The sequence below is a fragment of the Peromyscus eremicus genome, chromosome 6, assembly GCF_949786415.1.
Source record: "Peromyscus eremicus chromosome 6, PerEre_H2_v1, whole genome shotgun sequence".
Classification (NCBI taxonomy): Eukaryota; Metazoa; Chordata; class Mammalia; order Rodentia; family Cricetidae; genus Peromyscus; species Peromyscus eremicus.
Genome location: NC_081421.1, coordinates 34,397,879 through 34,421,620, shown reverse-complemented (window position 1 = coordinate 34,421,620; position 23,742 = coordinate 34,397,879). Strand labels below are relative to the sequence as shown.

Below are 23,742 nucleotides of genomic sequence, written 5' to 3'. Positions count from 1 at the left end.
CTTTTAAAAAGCAACAACATTGCTACAGATTTTGGTCTATTGCAACAAATTTAAAGTCAATTTTGATATACTGTATATTTTTACTCTTGCTTAAGGTATTATTTTGATGCAACTCATTTAAAAATGTAATGTACAGTTAAGAAATACAAATTAGCCAGGTGGTGGCGGCATACACCTTTAATCCCAGCACTTGGGAGGCAGAGTCAGGCAGATCTCTGTGATTTTGAGGCCAGCCTGGTCTACAGCACAAGATCCAGGACAGGCACTGAAACTGCAGAGAGAAACCCTGAAACCAAAAACCAAAAAAAAAAAAAAAAAAAAAAAAGAATGAAAGCAATACAAATTAGTAGTCATGTTAGTTTAGTTTTTTAGTTATACTCTGACATATTTTAAATTAGGTTGGTAATCTTCAAACACTTAAAAGACTTACAGAATATGGCATTTAAATTGTTTTAAAAACGTTGACTTTTCTAGACAGTGAGACATGTCTGCTTCTGGCAGCACTGATCTACTTAAAAGAGGAAGATGGGCATCGAAGAAACTCCATATGGAGTTTGCTTTCTTTATGGAATAAGTTAGCCATTTGGGCAAGAAACTGCTCTTGCCTGGACTGCTTGAGGGTATGTTGTATAAACTAGATATGCAGAACCCATAAGAAGATGACCACTGAGCTTTGCAAGGTGAGATAGTCCTTGAGATTCCTGCTTCACAGAAGAAACTTCCAGACATTCTATAGGACACGAAGAAGTGACTGACAAATTTGCCAAAATGGGCAGAATAATGCTTCAAATTTTCCTCTTCACTAAAAAGTCAGCCTGAGATTCTAGGCCTGTAGGCTGAAGATTAATACACCAACATTGCAGAGGAACATTGGATGACTATCCAGGCAGCCAACTGTCTCTGTCATTTCCAGAACTTTGGAAGTTGCTTAAAATGCACTTCCTGTTTACTTAGATACTATTATATCCTTCTGGCGTCTTTGATGTAGTTGAAGACTAAATAGTAATAGTTATAATTTTCCTTGATTATGATAAAAGATAAATTAGATATAAATCTTTAGACTCACAAATATAGGACAGATGACAAATATTTTCTTTAATTTTGCGAAATACAAATAGACTAGATATTGTAACTGTAATTCTTGCATGATAACTGTTCTATTATATGTAATTTTACTATGTTAAAGGTAAAACCTTCCTTTTTGATTAGACATGTGGCTTTTCATGAATTCATGCCTCAAAAGATGGACACCAGGTGAATTGTGAACCTAATTAGTCTTATCAATAAAAACCAAGAGTCAGATATTGGGGTAATAAACTAAAAGATCAGAGGAGCAGACACTAGTGACTTTTTATCTCTCTAGATCCTCCAAATGAAAGGGCTGAGATCCTGTCTCCACACATTATCACTTTCTCTCCCTACCTCTCAAGTGCTGGGATTAAAGGCATGAGTTTCCTAAATGCTGGAATTAAAGGGTGAGCCTCCCAAGTACTGGGATTAAAGTCATGATCCTCCCAAGTGCTGAGATTAAAGTGGTGACTCACCACCACCCAGGTTCTATGGTTAACTAGTGACTGACTCAGCCTTCTCATCCCCAGGCAACCTTGTCAGAAAATAAACAAAATATCACACAACTAATAATAATAAAAGAAATCATGGGCCAGGACTCATACTTTAAACACTCTAGTACTCTGCTTTGCCAATAACAGAAAATGGTGTTTGTGAGATTGTTCTTCCAAATTGGAAATATTTGCTTGAAGTACTCTGATGTTTCACCTTTGGAGATATTAGTTTTAACCAATAAAAAAATGTTTCACTCTCTTATGGTAAAGGAAATGATATCTATTATGATCAGTAGGAAATTATTTTATGTTTGCAATGATTAATGACTGAATGTACATCTGTAGCACAGTGAAGAACAATAATGTACACCTTTTAAAACCAAAAGCAAGATAACAATTTTTTAAAGAAAAGTTATGTAATTTCTGTTAAACACATAAAGCAATGTGTTTTACTCTAATTCCTTTACAAGCCATAAGTGCTTAAGGAAAAATAAAGTATTACCATTTTTAAGTGTGCTGCTATTTGTGAGAGAGAATGTCTTCCATGCTTATGTACATGACACCCAAAAGAAGAGGTGTCAGATCCCCTGGATCTGGAGTTGGAGATAGCTATGAGCCCCACAACTTAAGCACTGGGATCCAATCAAAGGTCATCCCAAAGAAGAATGTGTGCTGGGTCACTTGTATATCTTCAAAGTAATTTTTATCCAATATACTAAATCTTTCACATATTATCAAAAATTAAAAGAACTAAATAAATGGTGAGATAGCCAATGATCATTGTGAACAAGATGAATCAATATTATGATGCCAGGTATGTTCAATTTGCAACATGAATTCAACACACTCAAGAAAAACTAATGATTTATAAAAGAAAAGCTGATTCTAAACCTATATGGAAAGCAGAAAAATGTGGAATGCTCAATAGGATTGTAAAGAAATAGTACTGTGAAACAATTTGACGTCTACACAAAGTACAATACTATAAAAAAAAAAGGATGATATATTTGTCAAAAAAAACTGATGGAGAGAAAAAGTCAAGAAAAAAAGCATAAAACTATAGTGAAGTTTCAAACAAAGGACCAAAGGAAACTCAGCAAGTAAAATTGTGATCTTGAGACATGTTACCCAAGTTCCTATGATTCTATAGGAATATATGAAGTTTAAGAACATATGTATAGAGATTAAGTACACAAAGGCTTCTCAACTCCTACAAAACTGACTTAAACTGATCCTAAACTGTTAGGTTACTGGCCCTCCAGCTGGTGATCTTCCTACCAACATATAGGCCCCATTCTCTAGAGCTTTCTCTGGACATAGAGGAGATCAGAGAAGTCTGCTGTGCCTCTGCAGCCTCCCTATTTTCTCTTTGGATTCAACAAATGCAGCCACATTAATGCTTGTGAGAAATATTAAATATGAATCTTTTCTATTAATGACTATGAAAATTGCGTATAAAATGTGGAAGTCAAATCATAATACTTCCTCCATTCAGTAAAATACTGTTTATTTCAGGCCCCAAGCCAAATTATAGGAATTTCATGGCCAGAAGAAGTGACTGACTCTCCATTCCAGGAAGCAGTGCACATTCCTCCTTCCTTCATACTCATGTAATGAATAAGACTGTGAAGTCTGACTCTAGATATTGGGGAAAGATGCAGACACCACTGTCCTTAGGATAAAATCAAGTGCAGTTCCTATCTAGGTAAGATGCCCTTTCACCAGCACACCCTCCTGAGCAAGAGAAAAGTTTGTCTTGTCCAGACACTTATTTCTAGCAATTCACAGGTTAGTCTAAGAACATAGCTCACCCAAGGAACCACCTCAGATGGCCTCACAGGATAAATGCTACCCAACAGCTTCTGTAGCCACCTGGTGACTCTGGAACACTGCAGTTCAGCAAAAGAACCCCAGGGATGGAAGTCTGCCCTGGCCAGCAGGGCTTCAATGGGAACTCGACCACCCTAAGGATGGAACGATAAGGATAGGAGACACAAAGAAAGACACCAAGACAGGATTCTGATCAAGGTGCAACTTTATTTTTCTCCAAGAGGTTTTATATAGCTCCTGCAGGGTAGGGGGAGCAGGAAGCTGTTATCTGCATGGAGCAAGCTAACGCAGCTGCAGGATGTTAACAGGGTGAAAAGGCCAAGGGTTCTGACTCAATGTCCTGTCGCTAGGCAACCTGACCACAAGATGTTCTAGTTCCCTGTCTTATTGGGGGTCTGTATTTTTCCATTAACTAGAGATTCTGTCCTTGTCCCTGACAGAAGTCCCTGAATATCACAGTGATAGTGGTACAACGTAATTACCAGGGAACACACAACCAATTTGTATACAGACTAAAGGTAAGAAATGCTATGGGGAATAGAATACTACTCTTTTGGTGGTCTGGTTATCCAAGGGTTGAAACTTGTGTTTGACATGAAATTTGGGTACAAGAAATCTCCGTAAATGGACACTAAGCACAATATAAACCAAGATGGGAAGACAATATAGGTAAAAAGAGCTCTAAAGAAGAGGAGAGACAGAAAGAGACAAAGAAACTGAAGAAAGAAAATATTTCCCTTAAGGAGAAGGGGGCCAAGTTCTCAGGCTGACCTACAGGCTCCCTTAATATAATCTGCCCGATCTTGACGAAGGAGATTGGACAATGAGAGACCTCAAACTTGGGTTTAAGTCCCTATCTTTCCTCTGCATGCATGGCATTATCCACTATATCCCTCTCTCAGTTCACTGAGAGAATCTGTGAAACCTTGGATCAGGTCTGGTGGAAGGAACAAAGCTAGCTTTATGGTGTGGTTAACTTGGTCTTAGACAATGACATGAAGCAATCCTATTCTGAGTAAAAGTGCCACAAAAAGCTCCCAAGATTTTATTAGGATGAACTCTTTCCATTCCAAAAGTTTTTCTCCAAATATTTTAAATTCCAGCCCATACAGAGAGTGACAGATCCATCTAATGATCTCAGCTTACTTACCTGGGAATGTTGGGGTAAGGAACACCTTGAGTTTGGTGACTAAAAGGTTAAAACCTCTGGATGACAATGCTTGGCTTCCACAGTTACAATTACAATGAAAGATGTATAAACTCAACTGTCTCTGACCAAGACCATGGACTCCTTTTTCTATATTCTTTTGCTATTTAGGGCCTACTAGTCTAGGCCATAGGCAACATCTCCTCCTATATTCTTGCTAAACTAACTAAAGTGGGTTTTTTAAGGAAATGGTGTAACAGTGCACATTTAACCTGTCAGATGTGTGTATCCTACAGGGACTTGTGCCTGATGGGGAATGGGCTCACCTTCCCATGGGGCTGAGCTAACCTTGGGCAGAAAGGAACCATGTGGTTTGCCCCCTTCTTTGCTGGTGACTTCATCAAAATAGAAGGAGCCATGCCAGTCACAACTTGGGAATCTTTTTTGCTAATGGTTTCATAAAATGTAAGTGACATGTGACTTCTGGATTATTGTGGCATAAAACAAAAATGGAGATATCCATAAACACACAATGAATATAGACTAGAAAAAGGTGGAAATCTCAGGGTCTATCCTAGGTAAGCAAGGCCTGTTCATCACCATGTGAGCGAGGGCTCCTCAGTTCACTTGGACTTGCAACACCCTCCCCTGTCACTGTGACTAGGCCTGTGGTTGGGGAAGAGGCACATGAATAACCACCATAGACAATGGGCTATTGTGGCTATTTCTGTCCTTGCCAGCACCACAAACATATAAAAGAGACATTATCTACTTGGTACAAATGCTGTCTGCTTAGAATACAAGAGGAGTGAGACTCCAGCATTCCAGGGCTCCTAAACTTTCTTCTCAGGCTGCTGAGAAAAGGATGCCCTGATGAGGGGACAGAAGACATCCTGAGACCCAGAGTTACCACATGCTGGTGCCATATACCCTGAAGTTCTGGAGCTTCAGGAAAGACTATAGACATTGGCCTGGGCCAATCCCGGTCTCCCTTCACTTACTGGGTTTCCCACCATACCCCAATGACCACTCTCAACTTGGATGAATTGAAATCATGAATCTCCTGCCTCCACTTTCTATGTGGTATGATTAAAGTCTTGTGCCACCATGCCTGGCTTAGGTGGCTTCTTTTCATTTAGTGAGTCATTAGAATGGGGGTGCAAGGATGATGAACAGTTAAACTTAACCATATTCAAGAACCACTTATCTCTGTGAGCCTGGGTTTCACTATCTGTAGTATAAGGGCAGAATTCTGCCCAGGTCCTTTCATTAAGTTATACAAGAGTCAATGATAAAGAAAGACAGTACTGCTCACAATTGGAAGACAGTGGACTGTAAAACAGGAGGGTTGATGGGACCCTTCTTCTTTTACAGGAGTTAGGACCAGAGCCTGTGTCCTACCTACACTTAATCAGCCAGGCTCAGTTACTCATCCTCAATAAGTGAATATAAAGAGCCAAATTAGTTCACTGTGATGTGCTATAATACAGGTGCTCTGCAGACAAGGTGGATAAATCTCTTTGATATTTTGGAAGAACCTAGTCTATTTAGTGAGTTCCAGGCCAGCAATGGAGTCATAGGGAGACTGTTCTTCGAAAAATTTTAAAATGACAATAAAAAAAGCAAATTCATCATGAAAATCAAAAACATGGTATGTATTCAGTATGACCAAATTGGAACAGTGATGAAGATAGAAGTTAACTATTCTTGTCATCCTGTTTTGATAGAAAGCAAGAGGCATTACACAAGCAAGAAACCTAACCAAACCATACAATGAATTTCTACCCATTCTTTAAACTCTCCCTCATTCTTAGCTTCTCTGTCTCCTGCAAGGTATTGTTCAGGTGGGGTGCAATATGGAATCTGTTTTTTTCCCCAGAATGTTATTGTAAGAGAAATTTGAATTTAATTCAGTTCACTGTTTATCTAATTGTTAGCCAAAGGGAAACATAAATGTCTCTTTAGAATATCCTAACTTTTGTCAGGCAATCAGGTGAGAGGGATAAGATGACAGGCTGGGGACCACCACATGGGGGGATGCAGGGTGCTGTCAGTGGCAGCTACACTGTAGTTGCCAAGAATAAGAGAAGAGTGGAAGACCTGGAGGTAACTAACCCACCACAGCTGGGTAGACACAGAGAGCACAGTAAAAGCCAGCTTGTCCTGGGGTACACCCTGATCATTGCCCTCTGGCAATTTGATCCTCTGGCTCTCACATTCAAAATTCCATCCCTAACAGTTCATCCATAATCTCTTGGTAAATGCCTGATTGCATTTATAGTGACTTCTGTTTAAGTCTCAGGATCTCCTGGTAATCTGGATTTCATCTGGAGTCATCATCACTCAGGGACACTAATTGAAGCTTTTGAAGACATTAAGGAAACAGAATATGATGCCATTCAGACAAGTTGGTCTTCATGCCTCCAAGTTCCTTTTCTCTCCTTACAGGAAGCTTAAACTCCAGCAGGTATACACAGAGGCAAGACTCATACACCTAAATTACTTTAAATTCTTTTTAAAAATAATATATACATGAAGAAAACCTTTTTAACAATCTGGGATCCCAATTATATCTGTCTTTGCACTATTTGCATATCTGTTGTCCTAGGAGGCCAGATGTGGCATCAGCTCTCCTGGAACCTGAATTACAGGTACTTCTGAGCTATATGATATAGGTGCTAGGAACCAAATATGGGTGCCCAACAGGAGCAATACTACTGAGCAAACTCTTCAGCTCCCCAATATGTCATTATAATGCAGAAGATGAAAATGCTCCATTACTCCTACTGTGTCCTATCACTTGAAAATGATGAAAGTCTCCGCTAGATGGTTGTCAAAGGATTCCAGTCAGAGTATATTAGGAAATTTTCCATAGTTTTAGATATGCATTTCCTTTTTGTATTCTTTTAAGACAGCCATGGCTGCCCTGGAACTCATTATGTGGAACAACCTGACCTCAAATTCAGAGAAATTGGCCTGCCACTATCTCCCAAGTGCTGGGGTTATAGGGCTGCACCTCTTAGCCAAGCTGAGATATGTTTTTACATGGCCTATCTTTGAATCAGAGAATTAAAGGACAAAATAAAAATTTACAAGGAACCAGGGGTGTTTTGGTGAAGAGTAATACTTCTTGAAATTTTATAGTAATAATTTAAACTGGCAAATCATTTCATATGTTCTCAATAATAGGGTTATTTTCTTTGCTTGGTTAATTTCACCCAATTAAAAATGCTTAACTATGTTTATATTTTTACCTGAGCCATGTTGTGTATATGGCAATGAGAGGACAACTTTAAAGGTGTCTATTATCTACTTCTCCTATGTGAGTTTTAGAGATGAAATCCATAGTGCTGTTTGGCTACACGTGAACTCAATGGCACATAATTGGGTTTAAAAATTATTCATGTATGTGCTGGTGTAGGAGTGTGCATATGCTACAACCCAAGTGAAGAAATAAAAGAAAAATTTCTAGGAGTATTATGGGTTTCTTAGAGACTGAATTTAGGTCATCAGGCTAAGCAGCAACTCACTTTACCAACTGAGATAATTCTGTGGCATTCATTTGTGGTTTTGAGAAAGTGTTATGAAAAAATGTTTAGTCCTCAGAATAAACTAATACATTCCAAAAGAAAGAGATATGGGTATATTATTTTCATTTGCAAATAAGATTTCTTAATCAAATGGTCCTGTTTTCCACTATCCTTTGATGAAAGTATGTTTACAATTTGAAAAGAAAACAATATTTTAGTTTAGAAAACATAGAAAAACAATTTATATGTTTCAACCAATCTTATTTAAGAATCAGAGATGTGCCTCAGTGGGAAATGTCTGTGGTAAGTGAGATTGACAATCTCATCTTGATTATCATATGAATAAGAAAAAAAAGGAGTCCCCACAAAGTTGTCTTCCAGTCTCCGATATGTGTCATGGCTTATAAAACTGTAATCATATCACACACACACACACACACACACACACACACACACACACACACACACCAGAATTTCTTTTTAAACAAATTTCATTGCCATTACATTATCTGGCATCTCTGGATAATTTCCTTAGAATGTAGTATTTCAAGATGAAGTGTTAAATGGATAACTAATGGAGACATGAACACACATAGAACTTCAAATACTATATACATATCCATAGCGATCAAGCTGTGTTTTGAAATATACTGCTGATTGCTGATTATCCTACTTTATTACATCTCTACCAGATACATGAAAATGCAGCTGTGGATACATATGAGGTATTTATTGTTTTTTGTATTCTCTTCTATTAAGAATTTTAACATTAATATTGTTAAAACATGCTAATAAAACAGCATACATCGGGGTACATTATTCTACCCTTGGACTTGTACTCAAGAAGGTGACACATAAGCATCAAGAGTTTAAATGTATCCCTGGCTAATTACTGACATTGAATAATAAATTTCAAAGAAATTTGTGAAAATATGAAGAAAAAAAAAAACAGGAAAACTCACCACCTTTTCATAGACACCCTTACTTGAATAGTATGATCACACACTGCCTGATATTTAAATAAACAATAGACCACTTAGCTGATGGGCATCCCATTCTATACATTGTAGCAGAAAAATACCTATTACTAAATGAAAACACAACAGAAGATGAACAGAAGTCAAAGAAAGAATATAAGAACCACAAAATACACTTCACTAAATGGATTTGCCACATGTATAGCACACTGTAGTATCTACCTCAAATGTTGCCAGATAGAAACCACAATGCAGTCATCTCTACAATCTGTCTGGAATGAACATGGTAAATAGTTTACTTCCTTCAAGGTTATGATGGAAAAGAGATGAAACAAGATCTTTTCTTGAAACTGAAGACAACTGTGATGTCTCTAAAGTCCTTACCAAATTGTTTACCTGAACAGAGGTATGGTGATATTTTATTTGTACTGAAATGTGATTTTATTTGTATGTTAATAAATAAAGTTGCCTGGTGGTCAGAGCTAATAGCAAGCCATAGCAGAAGCTGGGCAGTGGTGGTGAGCGCCTTTAATCCCAGCACTTGGGAGGCAGAGCTAGGCAGATCTCTGTGTGTTCAAGGATACAGCCAGCACGGAGACACACGCCTTTAATCTCAATACCAACCATAGAAGACCTGGAGGTCTGTATAGATGGGCAGTGATGAGGAGGTCATGTGGTTGGGTTTACAACCAATGAGAAGGCAGATTAGAAAGGCAATAAAAGGGACAAACACCCAGGAAGTAGGTCTCTTGCTGAGAAGGACAGCAGCGGCAGTGAAGGGTAAGGTTTTTAGCTCTTAGCTTTTGCTCTGACCTCTTTGGCTTTTAACATTACAATTGGCTCTGTGTTTCTTATTTAAAAAGACAATTACATCTACATAGAGGTATAAATTATTTCCTATTTTCTGACATCAAGATCATATATGAAGGCTTAAAAATGTGTACAGGGTGAGAGACATAGCCGAGCAGTTAAGAGAAGGTCATTCCCAGGACAAAGGTTGGGTTTTTGACAACTTCTTGTAATTCCTGCTAAAAGGAGATCCAAGGATCTAAACTTTTGGGGAATTAGCACGCACATACCCACACAAAGACACACTGACATCACAATCAGATTTTCACTCAAGAACATTTTTCTCTTGTAAGCATTTATTTCTGTAACTCAGTTGTTGAGGCATTAAAAGGCTTACTTACAGAGTTTTTCCTCATCATGAACTGGTTCATGTAACAGAAAGCAAGCACATAGGCTTGAAGTCAGAGAAATCAATCTTTTTTAGTTGGTGGTATCATTTGGGAAGATATATGTAATGCTCACCTTGCTGGAGAAAGTACCTCCCTGGGAGTGAGCATGAGAGTTCACACCACACACCATTTCCAGTTCCCACTTTCACACTCATGCCAAAGTGGAAAATGTGAGTTCATAGCTTTCTGCTTTAGCTGCCATGTTTGACACTTGTTGCCGTGCCACTTTCATGGTTATCCTGGATCCCTCTGGACCCAACGGCCAACTTTTAGTAAGTTGACTTACTTAGACATAATGTTTTATCACAGCAACAGAAAAGGCACTAATACACACCCATTAAGTGTTAAACCTGGATGCCTTATTTCATGTAACTGAAGAGAATTGTAGAATAGAAAAGTGCTACCTCATCATTTTGTCCATATGAGTTTGGTGGTGCAAACAAAATAAAGAGGAACATCATAATGCTTGAACAGATAGCTGACACTTGTCAGGTATTTTGTCCAGAATAAACTTGTGTAACTGAATATAAGTCTGTTGGGTAAAGATCTTCCAAAACCTTTATGGCCAGATTTCCTTGAGTATTAGTTTTCTCAGGCCCTCAAAGACTACTGTAAATTGAAAAACCTTTAAGAGACCAATTACACACTAAAAGTTTTACTCTTGTATAAAGACTAACATGAAATGCAAAACTTTGCCACACTCACTACTTTTATAGGGTTTCTCTGCAGTATGAATTTTTCTCATGACTTCAGACTGCTGATTCATGTAAAGGCTTTACCACATTGATTATATTCATAGGGTTTATCTCCAAAATGTGTTCTTTTATGTATTTGAAGATGATTGTTTCATGAAAGGCTTTATCACATTGATTATATTTGAAGGGTTTCTCACTAGTATGAGTTCTTTTCTGTATTTGGAGAGTAAATTATTATGAAAAGGCTTTATTGCATTGATTCTATTTGTAGGGTTTCTCTCCAGTATGTCTTCTTTCATGTTTTTGGAGATGATTGTGTCGTGAAAAGGCTTTATCACATTGATTACATTTGTAGGGTTTCTCTCCAGTATGTGTTCTTTTATGTACTCTGAGATTACTGGCATATGCAAAGGCTTTATCACATTGATTACATTTGTAGGGTTTCTCTCCAGTATGGGTTCTTTCATGTACTCTGAGATTACTGGCATATGCAAAGACTTTATCACATTGATTACACTTGTAGGGTTTCTCTCCAGTATGTGTTCTTTCATGTATTTGGAGATTATTGGCACATGCAAAGTCTTTATCACACTGATTACATTTGTAGGGTTTCTCTCCAGTATGCGTTCTTTCATGCATTTGAAGATTACTGTATTGTGAAAAGGCTTTACCACATTGATTACATTTGTAGGGTTTCTCTCCAGTATGTGTTCTTTCATGTCTTTGGAGATGACTATGTTGATAAAAGGCTTTATCACATTGACTACATTTATAGGGTTTCTCTCCAGAATGTGTCCTTTTATGTATTCGGAGATATCTGTGTTGTGAAAAGGCTTTATCACATTGATTACATTTGTAGGGTTTCTCTCCAGAATGTGTCCTTTTATGTATTCTGAGAGTTTTGAGTTCTGAATAGGCTTTATCACATTGATTACATTTGTAGGGTTTCTCACCAGTATGTGTTCTTTCATATATTTGGAGATTACTGGCACATCCAAAGTCTGTAGCACATTGATTACATTTGTAGGCTTTCTCTCCAGAATGTGTTCTTCCATGAATTTGAAGATTACTGTGTTGTGAAAAAGCTTTATCACATTGATTACATTTGTAGGGTTTCTCTCCAGCATGTGCTATTTTATGTACTCTGAGATTACTGGCATATTTAAAGGCTTTAACACACTGATTACATTCATATGGTTTCTCTCCAATATGTGTTCTTTTATGTGTTTGAAGATGACCATGACTTGTGAAGGCTTTACCATACTGATTACTTTCATTGGTTTTCATTCCAGCACATGTTCCTTTAAGTATTTGGAGAATACTGTTGTGTGCAACGGCTTCACCATACTGAATACAATCATGGGGTTTCTCTTCAGTATGAATATTTTCATGCTTCTGAAGATGACTATGATATGAAAAAGCTTTGGCACACTGAGTATATTCACAGGGTTTCTTTCCAGTATGACATTTTTTGAACCTGTAAAGATAATTGGCACAAGTAAAAGCTTTCTCACATTTATTAACTGATGAATATTTTTATCTGTATGAATTAGTTTTACAATTTGTTCTAATCTTTAAGACAAATAAGATCTTAAAGTATACACTCATAGTGTTCTCCAACATTTAGGGATGTTTTCTGTCTTGGATGGTATCTGTAATGGTAAGAACCTTTATTAGAGGGTCCACATTTGTAACATCATTTTTCTATATGAGATTCTTCACATATTTGAAGAGAACTAGAAGAACTCAGAGCTTTAACATAGTGATTGCATTCATAAATATTCCAATAGTGTGAGTCATACTACATTTGCAAAGTGAACCAGGACAAACAGACATATTTATATATTCCAATGCTCATAGGGCTTTTCTGCAGTGTGAGTTTGTTGACGTATTCCCAATGAACTTGGAAAAGCAATTAATTTTAAACTTGTATCACATTCAAAAATCCTACTCAAAGTGACTACTATATATCTTCTAATTGTTGTGTGTGAGAGAGTTATGTTGCTTCCTTTCATATACCCCTGCTCGCATTGCTTGTATCCAGAGTGACATATGATATATTGATAAAGGAAAACTAATAAATAAAATGTTTCTACACTGCATTCACACAGCTTGACTTTCTGTTCCTCACAAACATGTGATATAGGGATTAAGGATTCTCCACAACAACTTCTTGACTCTCATAAACTATCCCTTTCACTAAACTTAGAAAAGTCACAACAAGTAAAAGAGTAGCACTAGTTTACTCTGAATTATTTGCTTACTAGAAGGTTTTGGATATATATATCTCACCTATCCAACATGAATTCTTTATGCAATATCTGAGTGACATGAAATTAAACAGATTGGCTGTTCTATAGCATAGGTATCATGGAGCTGCAATTCAAATGGGGATATCAGATAAGGCATTGTTTCCCTGTGTTCTTTCTTAGAGCAATGCCTTGCAAACACATATCAGTTATGTGACATTGAGGTATTTGGTCTTGTGAGAATAAAACAATCATCAGTACACTTTAAACTGTGCTTATTTACACTGTTACTTTTGTTTTAAACTTCCAGGACACATTACAATTTCTCCATAGGCACATTTGTATCAGCTTGCACATGAAATTACCTTGCATGTCCTCCAGAACTTTGACAATGTTCTTCAATATTATAGTCTTCCCAACTGTAGCCTAAAATACAGCACCAGAAAATGAATGATATTATATGGGAAATTGTGCAAAATTTAAGTTACTATCTTCAATGAACCTTAGAACCATGCCAGATTTATTCACCTCATTCTTCTTTTTCAGTTGAAATTACAGAAGTATATCAATAACTAAGAAACTGTTTTCCCATTATTTTAAAATGTGATGGAAAATTCATTCTTACCTATAGCAGTGAGGTTCCTGTAGGTCTCCAGCATCACATTTTTGTAGAGATTCTTCTGAGAAGGATCCAGCAAAATCCACTCCTCCCAAGTGAAGTCGATATGCACATCATCATAGGTCACTGCAGTCTAAAATATCCCATACATGTGTACAACAGAGTGTGATACTGATAGCATGCTAATGTATACTTCTTTGACAATATATTCATATAATTCTGGGGCTTACCACACTTATTCAATAACAGAAATTCTAATCAATTCATTTTAGAAAAAAAAAAGTGAACAATGAGGTTCACCTCTGTCATTTCTTCACACTTTGTCTAGGATATATCCTTGCAGGAGAAAGGCCTATTAAGAGACATAGAGAGGCAAGAGATCGGAGTACACATCAGAGAAATTGAATGAATAATCACTAACTACAAAAATGAGGGGCAAGCTGTGTGTATTGGCTCATGCCTTTAATCGCAGCAGTCACAAGGCAAAGGCAGGTGTATTTGATTGAATTGCATGACAGCCTGGCCTATGCAGTGAATTTCAGGATAGAGTAAGACCCTATCTCACCTATAAAAATAAATTGAACAAAAAAGGTAGAAAGAACTCACAGGTGTTTATGGGACTTTCCACACACACCTGCAATTGAATGATTCAGAAGGCTCAGGCAATTTTAATGTTATGATTACTGCCATTCTAGAAAAAGAATGATATACTCTGCCATATTTCAAATTCAAGATGTGGGTGAAGCTCAGCAAAACAGCATATGCTTGACATGTACAAAAACCTACATTCCAGGCTCATCAGCCAATCTCTTGAATGTAAAATATTCTAAAATCAAGAAACAAATTAAACCTTTGTAACATGCAATGGCACAGAATATATTCTCATTCAGAAAGAGGAATGTGGCCAGGTTCCAGTACAAAACTCAGGTAGTCAGCCCACGCTCATGTGCAGGCCACACAAGCCAGAAGAACAGGTAGGACACCAGCCCACGGAACTTCCTAATTCTTTTTGTTCCCATAGACACAATCCCCCACCAACCCTCCAGCCACCACCAACTTGAACATCCTCTGTTCAAGTACAGGCCATATAAGCCAGAAGAACACATAGACAAACTCAGGCAAAGACTCCCTTTTGGACCAGAAGCCATACCAGCCATCCGATATCCATGTAGGATGCCTACCCATGGACCTCCTCCATACTTCCAGTACCCCCAACACTATTCCTGATCTTGGGAACTTTTCCTCCTACTGGGTTGCCTCATCCAGTCTTCATATGAGGGTTTCTGCCTAGTCTTATTGTAACATGTTGTGTCATGTTTGGTTGATAGTCCATGGGAGATCTGCCCTTTACTGAAGAGATATGGAAGAGGAGGGGATCTAGGGGAGAGGAGAACAGGGAAGGAGTAGGGGAGGGAAAACTGCATTTGGGATATATTGTGTGAGAGAAAAATAAATTTTAAAAAAGAAAACAGAGGAATATAGGTACAGAGAGGCAAGATTGGACCAAGGCAAGACTAAAACTCAGCAGAGCAAAAAACCAAATCCTGTAGCTCTATCTAAGATACATGGGACTTCATTCTCAAAGGACTTAGATAGCTTTAACCCTGCAACTTTTCATACATGTCTCTCCAGTGCTACTTCTACTCCATGTATGCAGCTCCCCATGGCAGATGTCCCATAGCTTGGGTATTTCAACCCATTGTAAACAAAATTCTAAACAGTCTTATTAAATAAGAAACACAGAGCCAAATACAGAGCTAAAAGCCCAAGAGATCAGAGCACTAGCGAAGAACCAAGACCACCTTATCTTACCACCTAGTCACCGTCGCTTCCCCAGAGAGAGAGACCTTCTTCCTGTGTGACTTGTCTTTTCATTGCCTTTCTGTTCTGCCTTCTCATTGGCTCTAAACCCAACCACATGACTTCCTTATCACTGCCTGTCTATACAGACCTCCAGGTCTCTATGGTTGGTACTGGGATTAAAGGTTCAGGTCACCACACTTGGCTGTGTCCTCAACCACACAGACACTCTGCCTGCCATGTGATCGGATTAAGGGCGTGGGCTACCACCACCTGAATTCTATTCCTGCCTCACTAATGACCTCTGATCTGCGGGCAAACTTTGTTTACTAACATATAAATAAAATCACATCTCAGCACAATTAAAATATCACCATATCCTATGGTCTCAAAATGCAACCCAGCTTCATCTTCACAACTTTATGCAATGAACACTCATAGCCTCCTCACAGTTTCTGACTCTGCCAAACATAGACGGGTGCAACAGTGCTAAACAGATACCACAGAGAAAGAGTCTATGACCTTTAAATTGTGCATCTTTCCCATTTCCAGAAACAATACAACATGGGTGACTCTCCCCAAATTTGGCTTCTAAGTTGTGATGGACCCTGCCATGCTTCGACCAGAGTTACAGCAGGCTCTGTGTAAAGTTGCATCCTGGGAGTAGAAATCACTTTGCTCAATCCATCCATAAACTGAAGGTTTAGCTGATGGAGTCTTACACTTAGAACACACTGATAGGCTTCTACTGTAGAGAGCAAGGGAGTTCTCTTTAACAGTAACAGTCTCCTTGAAAGTACCTACTGGCTTTACCAGCGGACTGCCATCTGAAACTACATAGTGCTGTTTTTCTCTACAAAACACAGACTTTTCATTTCTTTCTGCCCCACTTGTTTTTCACTGTAGAACCTGAATGAGTCAGCAGTAATAAGCAAGCAACAGAATCAATATATTGTCTAAGAAATCAGCTCACTACTTTTTATTTATGACTTACTCAATTTCTAATGGAATGGAGAAAGTAAGAACGATTTTGGGCCAAAATATTATACAAATGACCTCTAGCTAAATTTTTCATGGAGTCTAGTTCCCCCTGAATTCCTATGACCCCAAGCTCCACTGTATGCATTACTCACAACACTCCCATCTTCCCAATCCTACAAGAATAGCCAATTAAGCTATGTGTACAACTTTCTATGGATTTTGCCATCTAAAGTACTAATATCTTCAATATTCCTCCAAAAGTCATCAATCCAAGGTCCTTTGCATTAACAAAATTACTTCTGGTATACCACATTTTGTTCCAACTTGCTTGTTTCTTGCTGTGATTAAATTCTCTAACCAAAACCATCTCAGGTAATGAACAGGTTTATTTGGCTGATATTGCCAGATCGCAGTCCATCATTTTGAGAGCTTAGGATAGAAATTTAAGCAAACAATTGAAGGCAAAAAGCACAGGGAAACTGCTTACTGTCTTTCTGTCTTGCTTGGTCACTGTCCCATGCTTAGCTAGCCCTCTCATCCATCTCAGGCCCACTTGATTAGGGATATTACAACCTCAGTGGAAGAGCCTTCCCACATCAATCATCAATCAACACAATCTCTTACAGACATAGCAGTTCCTGGCAATTATGAATGGATGAGTATGATGGATGAGTGCATATAAGTAAACATCAGGGTAAGCAAAAGAAATCTTATTAAGACCAAATGCAAGACAACACATTTTTAAAGAAACAGTGTGATTTGTATTATTCACCTAAAAAAACCCAAAACTTGTTTTGCTCTAATTACTTTGTAAGTCACAAACACTTTCAAAAACAAGTTTATTCCCATTTTTATGTGTATGTTTGTGTGGGAGAGGAAATGATTTCAGTGTGTACAGGTGACAGAGCAGGGAAGTGGGGGTCAGATATCCAGTATATGGAGTAACAAGTGGTTAGGGGCCTTCCAACTACAGTGTTGGTATACGAACTCAGGAAACCCCCAAGAAGAATATGTGGTAAGTCACCTGCTAAGCCCCTTAGTACTTTTTAATCCAACAAACTAAAAGTCTTTCATTGTGCTGAAATGTGGTGATACTTTACCTGTGCTTTAATAAATAAGGCTTGTCTAGAGATCAGAGGAATGGGTACAGCCATTATAAGTAAACAAAGAAGTCATGCAGTGTTAGCACACGCCTTTAATCCTGTCACTTGGCAGGTAGGATCTCTGTGTTCAAGGCCACACTGGAAACAGAGCCAGGTGTGGTAGCACATGCCTTAAATTCAAAACTAGTTAACCACGGATTTCTGGAGGTCTGTACATACAGACAGGAAGAGGAAGTGTTGTAGCTAGCAGAGTGCAAATCAGATGGCAGAACAGCAAGGCATATGTGTGTGGGTAGACAGGAACTAACTCGCATTTGGAAGCTGCAGAGTTGGTGAGGTAAGGTTGGCTGGTGGCTTTCCCTATTTCCCTGATCTCCCTAAGGCTTTCACCTCTATATTTGGCTCTGTGTTTTTTATTTAATAAGACCATTTTGAAATTTGTCTACATTTCATAATTTAACAACAACAATAACAACAAAACCTAAATAATATAAAGAAGTAAATAAATGATACTTTGGAACATTATGCATCAATATTACAATGTTGGCTCCGGTAAATTTGCAGCATGAATTGAATACAATCCGAAGAATATTCCCAAAATTTTATAACATGATATTTAATTCCAAAGCTACATGCAAAGTGGAAAAACTCATAATTTTAGCCCTAAGTTTCTCCTGTCCCACCCAGCTCCACAGTTCCACAGTTGCTTATAAAATAATCACTCAGAGACTTAATATTAATTATTACCTGTATGGCCTAAGGCAGGCCTCTTGCTAGCTAGCTCTTATAGCTTGACTCATCCCATAACTATTAATCTATGTATTACCAGATCTTCCATGACTTTACCTGTATCCCATTACATGTTGCTCCTAGGATGGCAGTTTGGCATCTTCCCCACTCTCCTTTCTCCTCTCCTATCTCTCTTGGATTTTCCCACCTGGCTCCTGCCATAAGCCAATGTAGTTTTATTTATTACCCAATGGGAGCAACACATATTCAAGCATACAGAAAGACATCCCACAGCACAGAATGCTAATAGGATTATGAAAAGATAGCACACACTGGCATAATGTGACTTCTAAATTAACACAAAGCTATGCCAATCAAGAATGTGTACAATATTTATGAAAGAATAAATCAGATAGAGAGAAAAAGTCAAGAACAAAACAAAAAAATATACTCCACTTTTAATCAAAAGACCAAAGGATACTCAGCCAGGAAAAATGTGATCTTGACAAATATTACTCAGCTCCCTATGATTCTATGTGTATAGAAACTAAATAGACACAGACATCACAACTTCGACAAAACTGACTCCAAGTGACCATTAAACTGTTATGTTTCTAACCCTCTAGCTACTGCTATTTCTTCAAAACAGAGAGGTCCCATGCTCCAGAGTTCTCTCTGCAAATGCAGGTGATCTCCTGCTATGGCTCTGCAAACTATAATGTCCTCCTCTGGTTTCAGGCAAACCTAGTCCCATGGATGCCCATACATAAAACACTGTAAGAGAATAATTAAATGTCAATTTCCTACCATGTGGATTATGTCACAAGATGTGGAATCTGCCCTATCTACCCACCCAAAACCACACACAACTTAGAAACCTCTGCACTTTGGAAGAACTGTTCCTGCTCTGTGACCGTGAAGACACTGACCCCACACTCACAATGGCATGGCTTCTGGTCTCCCTCGCAGCTCTCTATACCTACTTTCTATTGGTACTCCAAATTACTAAACCTTCCTAGGGTCCCACATTAGTCTAGGCCACCCAGCTGGGCCTCAGGACATTAGTACCTTCCACGACTGGGTAAAGTGACTCAGACAGCACAGGCCTTCCCTCCTCTGCACTTTCACCCCAGAAGACAGGTCCCTAGTACTTAATTAGAAATTCTCCCAGTCTCCCAGACTGATTCTTCTTCCAAGGCATGGAGTGTTATGTATGAACAATCTATTACCCACTCAATTTACAATGCATCAACCCTTAGTTTCTAAGCTGGGAACTCCTACAGTCAAACATAGGTCACATTCAAAAAGCAACTGTTGCTATTATTTAACTATTTTTAAAGCAAAAACAGGCCATGAATTAGAAAACATGAGGGGCAGTGGTAGGGCTTGCAGGCAGGAAAGAGACTGTGGACATGATATAGTTATACTCTCAAAGAACTATTTTGAAAAGTTGAAGCAGGATTTAGGGCCACGTGCTGCAGAAACTACAGATTTGTATGAGAACACACCAATGATTACTCACGACTTCTCCCTCAGGCTTAACACCTTAAACCAGGAAAATAATAGTCCTGTTAGGCAGAGCCTCATTATTTTACCCAGCTCTTCTATTTTGTTTGATCCAGGATAACTACAATAATTTGGTTTCATGATAAGGTCAGTCTTTTATCCAGATTCTTGATTGCCCTGGACTGTGGACTCCAAAAAATGCAAGTCAGGATATTACTGGAGCATCTGAAATTGATTACCTACCACATTGCTAATCTCAACTACTGACAAAGCAGGAAATGTTTCACCCTCCTTCCTGCCCCTCCCTTTCTGCACTGTCATTATACCAGCTTCAAAGTTGGTCATTAAAGTCCTTTCTTGCCCAGGTGCCTCTTCATTTCTAGATCCCCAATAAAAGCCAGAGAGATTGGAGGACTAGTCTATTATTCCCTCTCACTGACTAGTCAAGACACAGTCTGGAAGAGTTGCAGGACTAACTTACCAGTACAGGGCAGCAGAGGAAGGATTAGGTGTTCCAAGCAATTCTCACTTACATAGCATGAGGCCAGCCTACAGGAGACATCGCTCTACATATAACTAAATAATCAACCGCACTTTCAAGAAAAGAAATGGAACTATTAATGATCGAGAAACATTGGAGAATAGAAACAAATAGGGATCAGAAAAGAAATGCATTTAAAGAAAAGGAAATTTAAAAAATAATACTAAGTGTCTTTTTAGCATGATAAAAGTAATTTATTTTTAAGGTAAAAACTTAGCTATGTTGACATAAAAAAAAAGTAGGATCGTCGCTAGCTGAGGAAATGCAATTAATAAGAGACTGGTTGCTCTTGCCCATGTGCGTGTGTTGGCTGCTGAGATCTGTAACCTGACAAAGAGTTACAGGCAACGGTCTGTTTCTCAGTCCTCTGAGCTGACTTAACTCTGTCAAGCAGGACTGAACATATCTGCAAAGGAGAGTCATCTAATTGGAAATTTGATATTCATTGGCTCAAACTAACTTTCTCAAATTGTACACCCAGCAATCTGGTCTGTGTTCATGATACGGATTAAAATATGCTAAAAAATTACAAAATCACTCACCCTGAAGTCTTTTTTCATAATAGTGACTCTAGCAGCTGATTGCCTACCCTGTTTCCCCCTGAAGTGCACACAATAAACTATTCCTCCTATCTCCTCTGAAGGCAGAAGCCATGCTCCACATGCAAATCCTTTTCCTGTGACTGCAATGGATAGACAACTACATGACACAAATGGGGAATTGTAAAACTCTGAGGTGGTAGTCACCTAAGAATTTATAATGTTCAATCATGGACGCCAAGGTTATTTCCCTAGGGACCAACAGACTGGGATCAAGGTCACCTGAGTCAACATAAGACAGTTCTCTCAGAAATATTTTTCTAAATAGTTGGAGGTGCAGCTGTTAAAAAAATTAATATGCCTTCCATACACTTAAGAGATTAATAAAGAAAAATTTCTCTAATGATAGCATGCATCGATCTCTGGCTAATGCTCAAAGAGGAGCCAGCCTGGAACAGATTTTGCATTCCACATGTTCTGTCATCCTTAAGTTTCTTTTAGGTTCAGGCTCCAGTTACACTTTGAACATTTAAATAGTATCAGGAAATTGCAAATCTAGCCACTTAGGCAGATGGGAAACTCACAAAGCAAAGATAATTCCAGATTTATTTCTTAAGTACCCCACTAACCTGAAACAGTAGGTCATTCTTCAGTGACAGGGTCCTGAGGTGGAAGTGCCGGGAGATGAGAAGGCACCTCCTCATCCAGGGGATGAGAAGGGTAGGAAAAGTAGAAGTCAGAAAAAAATAGAGGCTGGTATAGGGAGGTCTTGTACAAGTTATGCCTCATGCCAAGTAAACTTCTTAAGGAGAATAGCATCTTCCAGTGGGAAATGGAAGAAAATAAGAGACTTCTATGAAGTCAACAGAAGCTACCATACGATGAGGCAAACGCAGAAGGAGGCAATTCACACAATGCTGCATAAGGAGAACACAGAGTATCTCAGAAACATTACTGGCTAAGCACACAGTGGCCTTGGAATTGATAACCATAGAGCCCTGTGGAAATAAGAGTTGTGTTCTCAGGATCTGAAGCAACCCCTCCACAAAGGTCCTGGCCCCAGATCATTACCAGCTCTCCCTAGCATGTTCCTGGTTTTAAAGAAGGAGCTCTGTTTTATTCTCAATACATAAGGCCCTTAGGAAAAGCTCCCAAGTCCTAGACTCCCGGCCTTTCCTGGCTCTCTGAAGCACCTTCCTTCTCCCTGTGTGAAGGCCTAAAGGGAGTACTGTTGATCAGGCCAGCCCTCAACACAATGGTGTTTTTCTTTTCAAATACATGTCATCTCGTCCACCTATCAGAACAGTGCTTTTCTCAAGAAAACTGGACATTTATGGCACACCAGGCCTTAAGGTTGGTTGTGACCCTTCAGTGTCCCTAGAGCAGCTTGTTAGAGGCCTGCTCTTTGAATAAGGAAGGGTTTAGAGGCTGGATGTAGCTTAAGGGTGTCTCCTCTGTCATGATTTGGAGGCAAATGTCTGGACAATCCTCGTGAACAAATGTGTATCCTAGCATCCTAATCTCTAAAAGACCTGGTTAGCATATACCTACCTTTGTGGTATTTTAGAGGGAGCCCTCCCTTAGCTAAATTCTACTCTCTATGACTTACTATCTCCTAAGGATTGGTAAATCCTTTATATCACGAATTCTACTATTCTCCATCACAGTTTAGTAGTGGAGTGCTATTCAACACAAGAGATGCCATTTATAATCTCCACAAAATTATCTGCAAATGGATCTATCATCTAAATATTAACTCCAAAGTGCAAAACTTCTAGAAGATACTGGAAAAAGTAGTCCTCTCTGAATTTGGCTGCCTGCCTTCCATGGATGCATCAAAGGCCTGTTAACCTTGACTACAAAGATTTCTTTCTACACATAATTCCCTGTTCCCAATGCTCTGAGCAGAGGCAGCCTACAGAGCAATGTTATTCAGAGTCCTGCACCTGGGTCCAGGGAGTTGCAAGGACCACATGGGACCTCACAGGACAGGGAATCTGGCTACAGGTTCCCACCCAAACCCAGAGAGGACTGCCACACTGGCTCCTGAAGCTCACCATTTGCTCCTCCTGACCTAGGGACAGCAGCCTCTTGTTCACTGTCTTGACCTCCCAGATCACCCATGCGCTCCCCTCAGCTCCTTCCAACAGCAAAGACAGCACACAAAACCACTGGTATACACTCTGTTACAAAGATAAGCCTGCAGCCTGGTCCTGGAAGGGCCCCTGCACTCTTCTGACTGGCAGGTCAGACTGGAGGGCCTGATTGGCTAGTGAGGCCTGAGTGACAAGAGCCCTCCCTTAGGGTAACTGTGTGCTTAAAGACTTTGCACAGTGGTTCCTGGCCCTGCCTTCCACCCAAGACCCAGACTTTTTCCAGTTTTGCAGAGATTTCCATTACAACAGCACTTGCCCCTGGCTCAAATAGCTGACCTTGCTATATTCCTGCACTCCACAGGCACTTCCCCTTCTTCCTCCTGGACACCATGTGGCTAGCTTGCACAGCCCATTACACAATGTGGAGTGGAGTGATTCCCCTCTCCACCAGGTTGAAGGATGCCCAGAATATTGACAATTAAAGAGAGATTTTAGGACACAAAATGAGATGTCGGTTTTATGGCTTCCCACTGAGGTCTGATGAACTCAGGTACTTTTTACCTGGTTATCACAGGGACTTTAGACAACCAGGAGAGAAAA

At 39.0% G+C, this 23,742-nt stretch overlaps 1 protein-coding gene across 1 annotated transcript; it reads right to left on the bottom strand.

Moving 5' to 3' along the window:
* Positions 1-10,169: 10,169 nt before the first annotated feature.
* LOC131912404 (zinc finger protein 844-like) lies at positions 10,170-14,391 on the bottom strand. Its single transcript, XM_059264695.1, has 3 exons — positions 13,854-14,391; positions 13,594-13,654; positions 10,170-12,456 (listed from the first exon to the last, which is right to left on the bottom strand). The coding sequence occupies exon 3, from the start codon at positions 12,104-12,106 to the stop codon at positions 11,108-11,110; it is 999 nt and encodes a 332-aa protein (XP_059120678.1). The 5' UTR covers positions 12,107-12,456; positions 13,594-13,654; positions 13,854-14,391; the 3' UTR covers positions 10,170-11,107.
* Between the last annotated feature and the right edge of the window lie 9,351 nt (positions 14,392-23,742).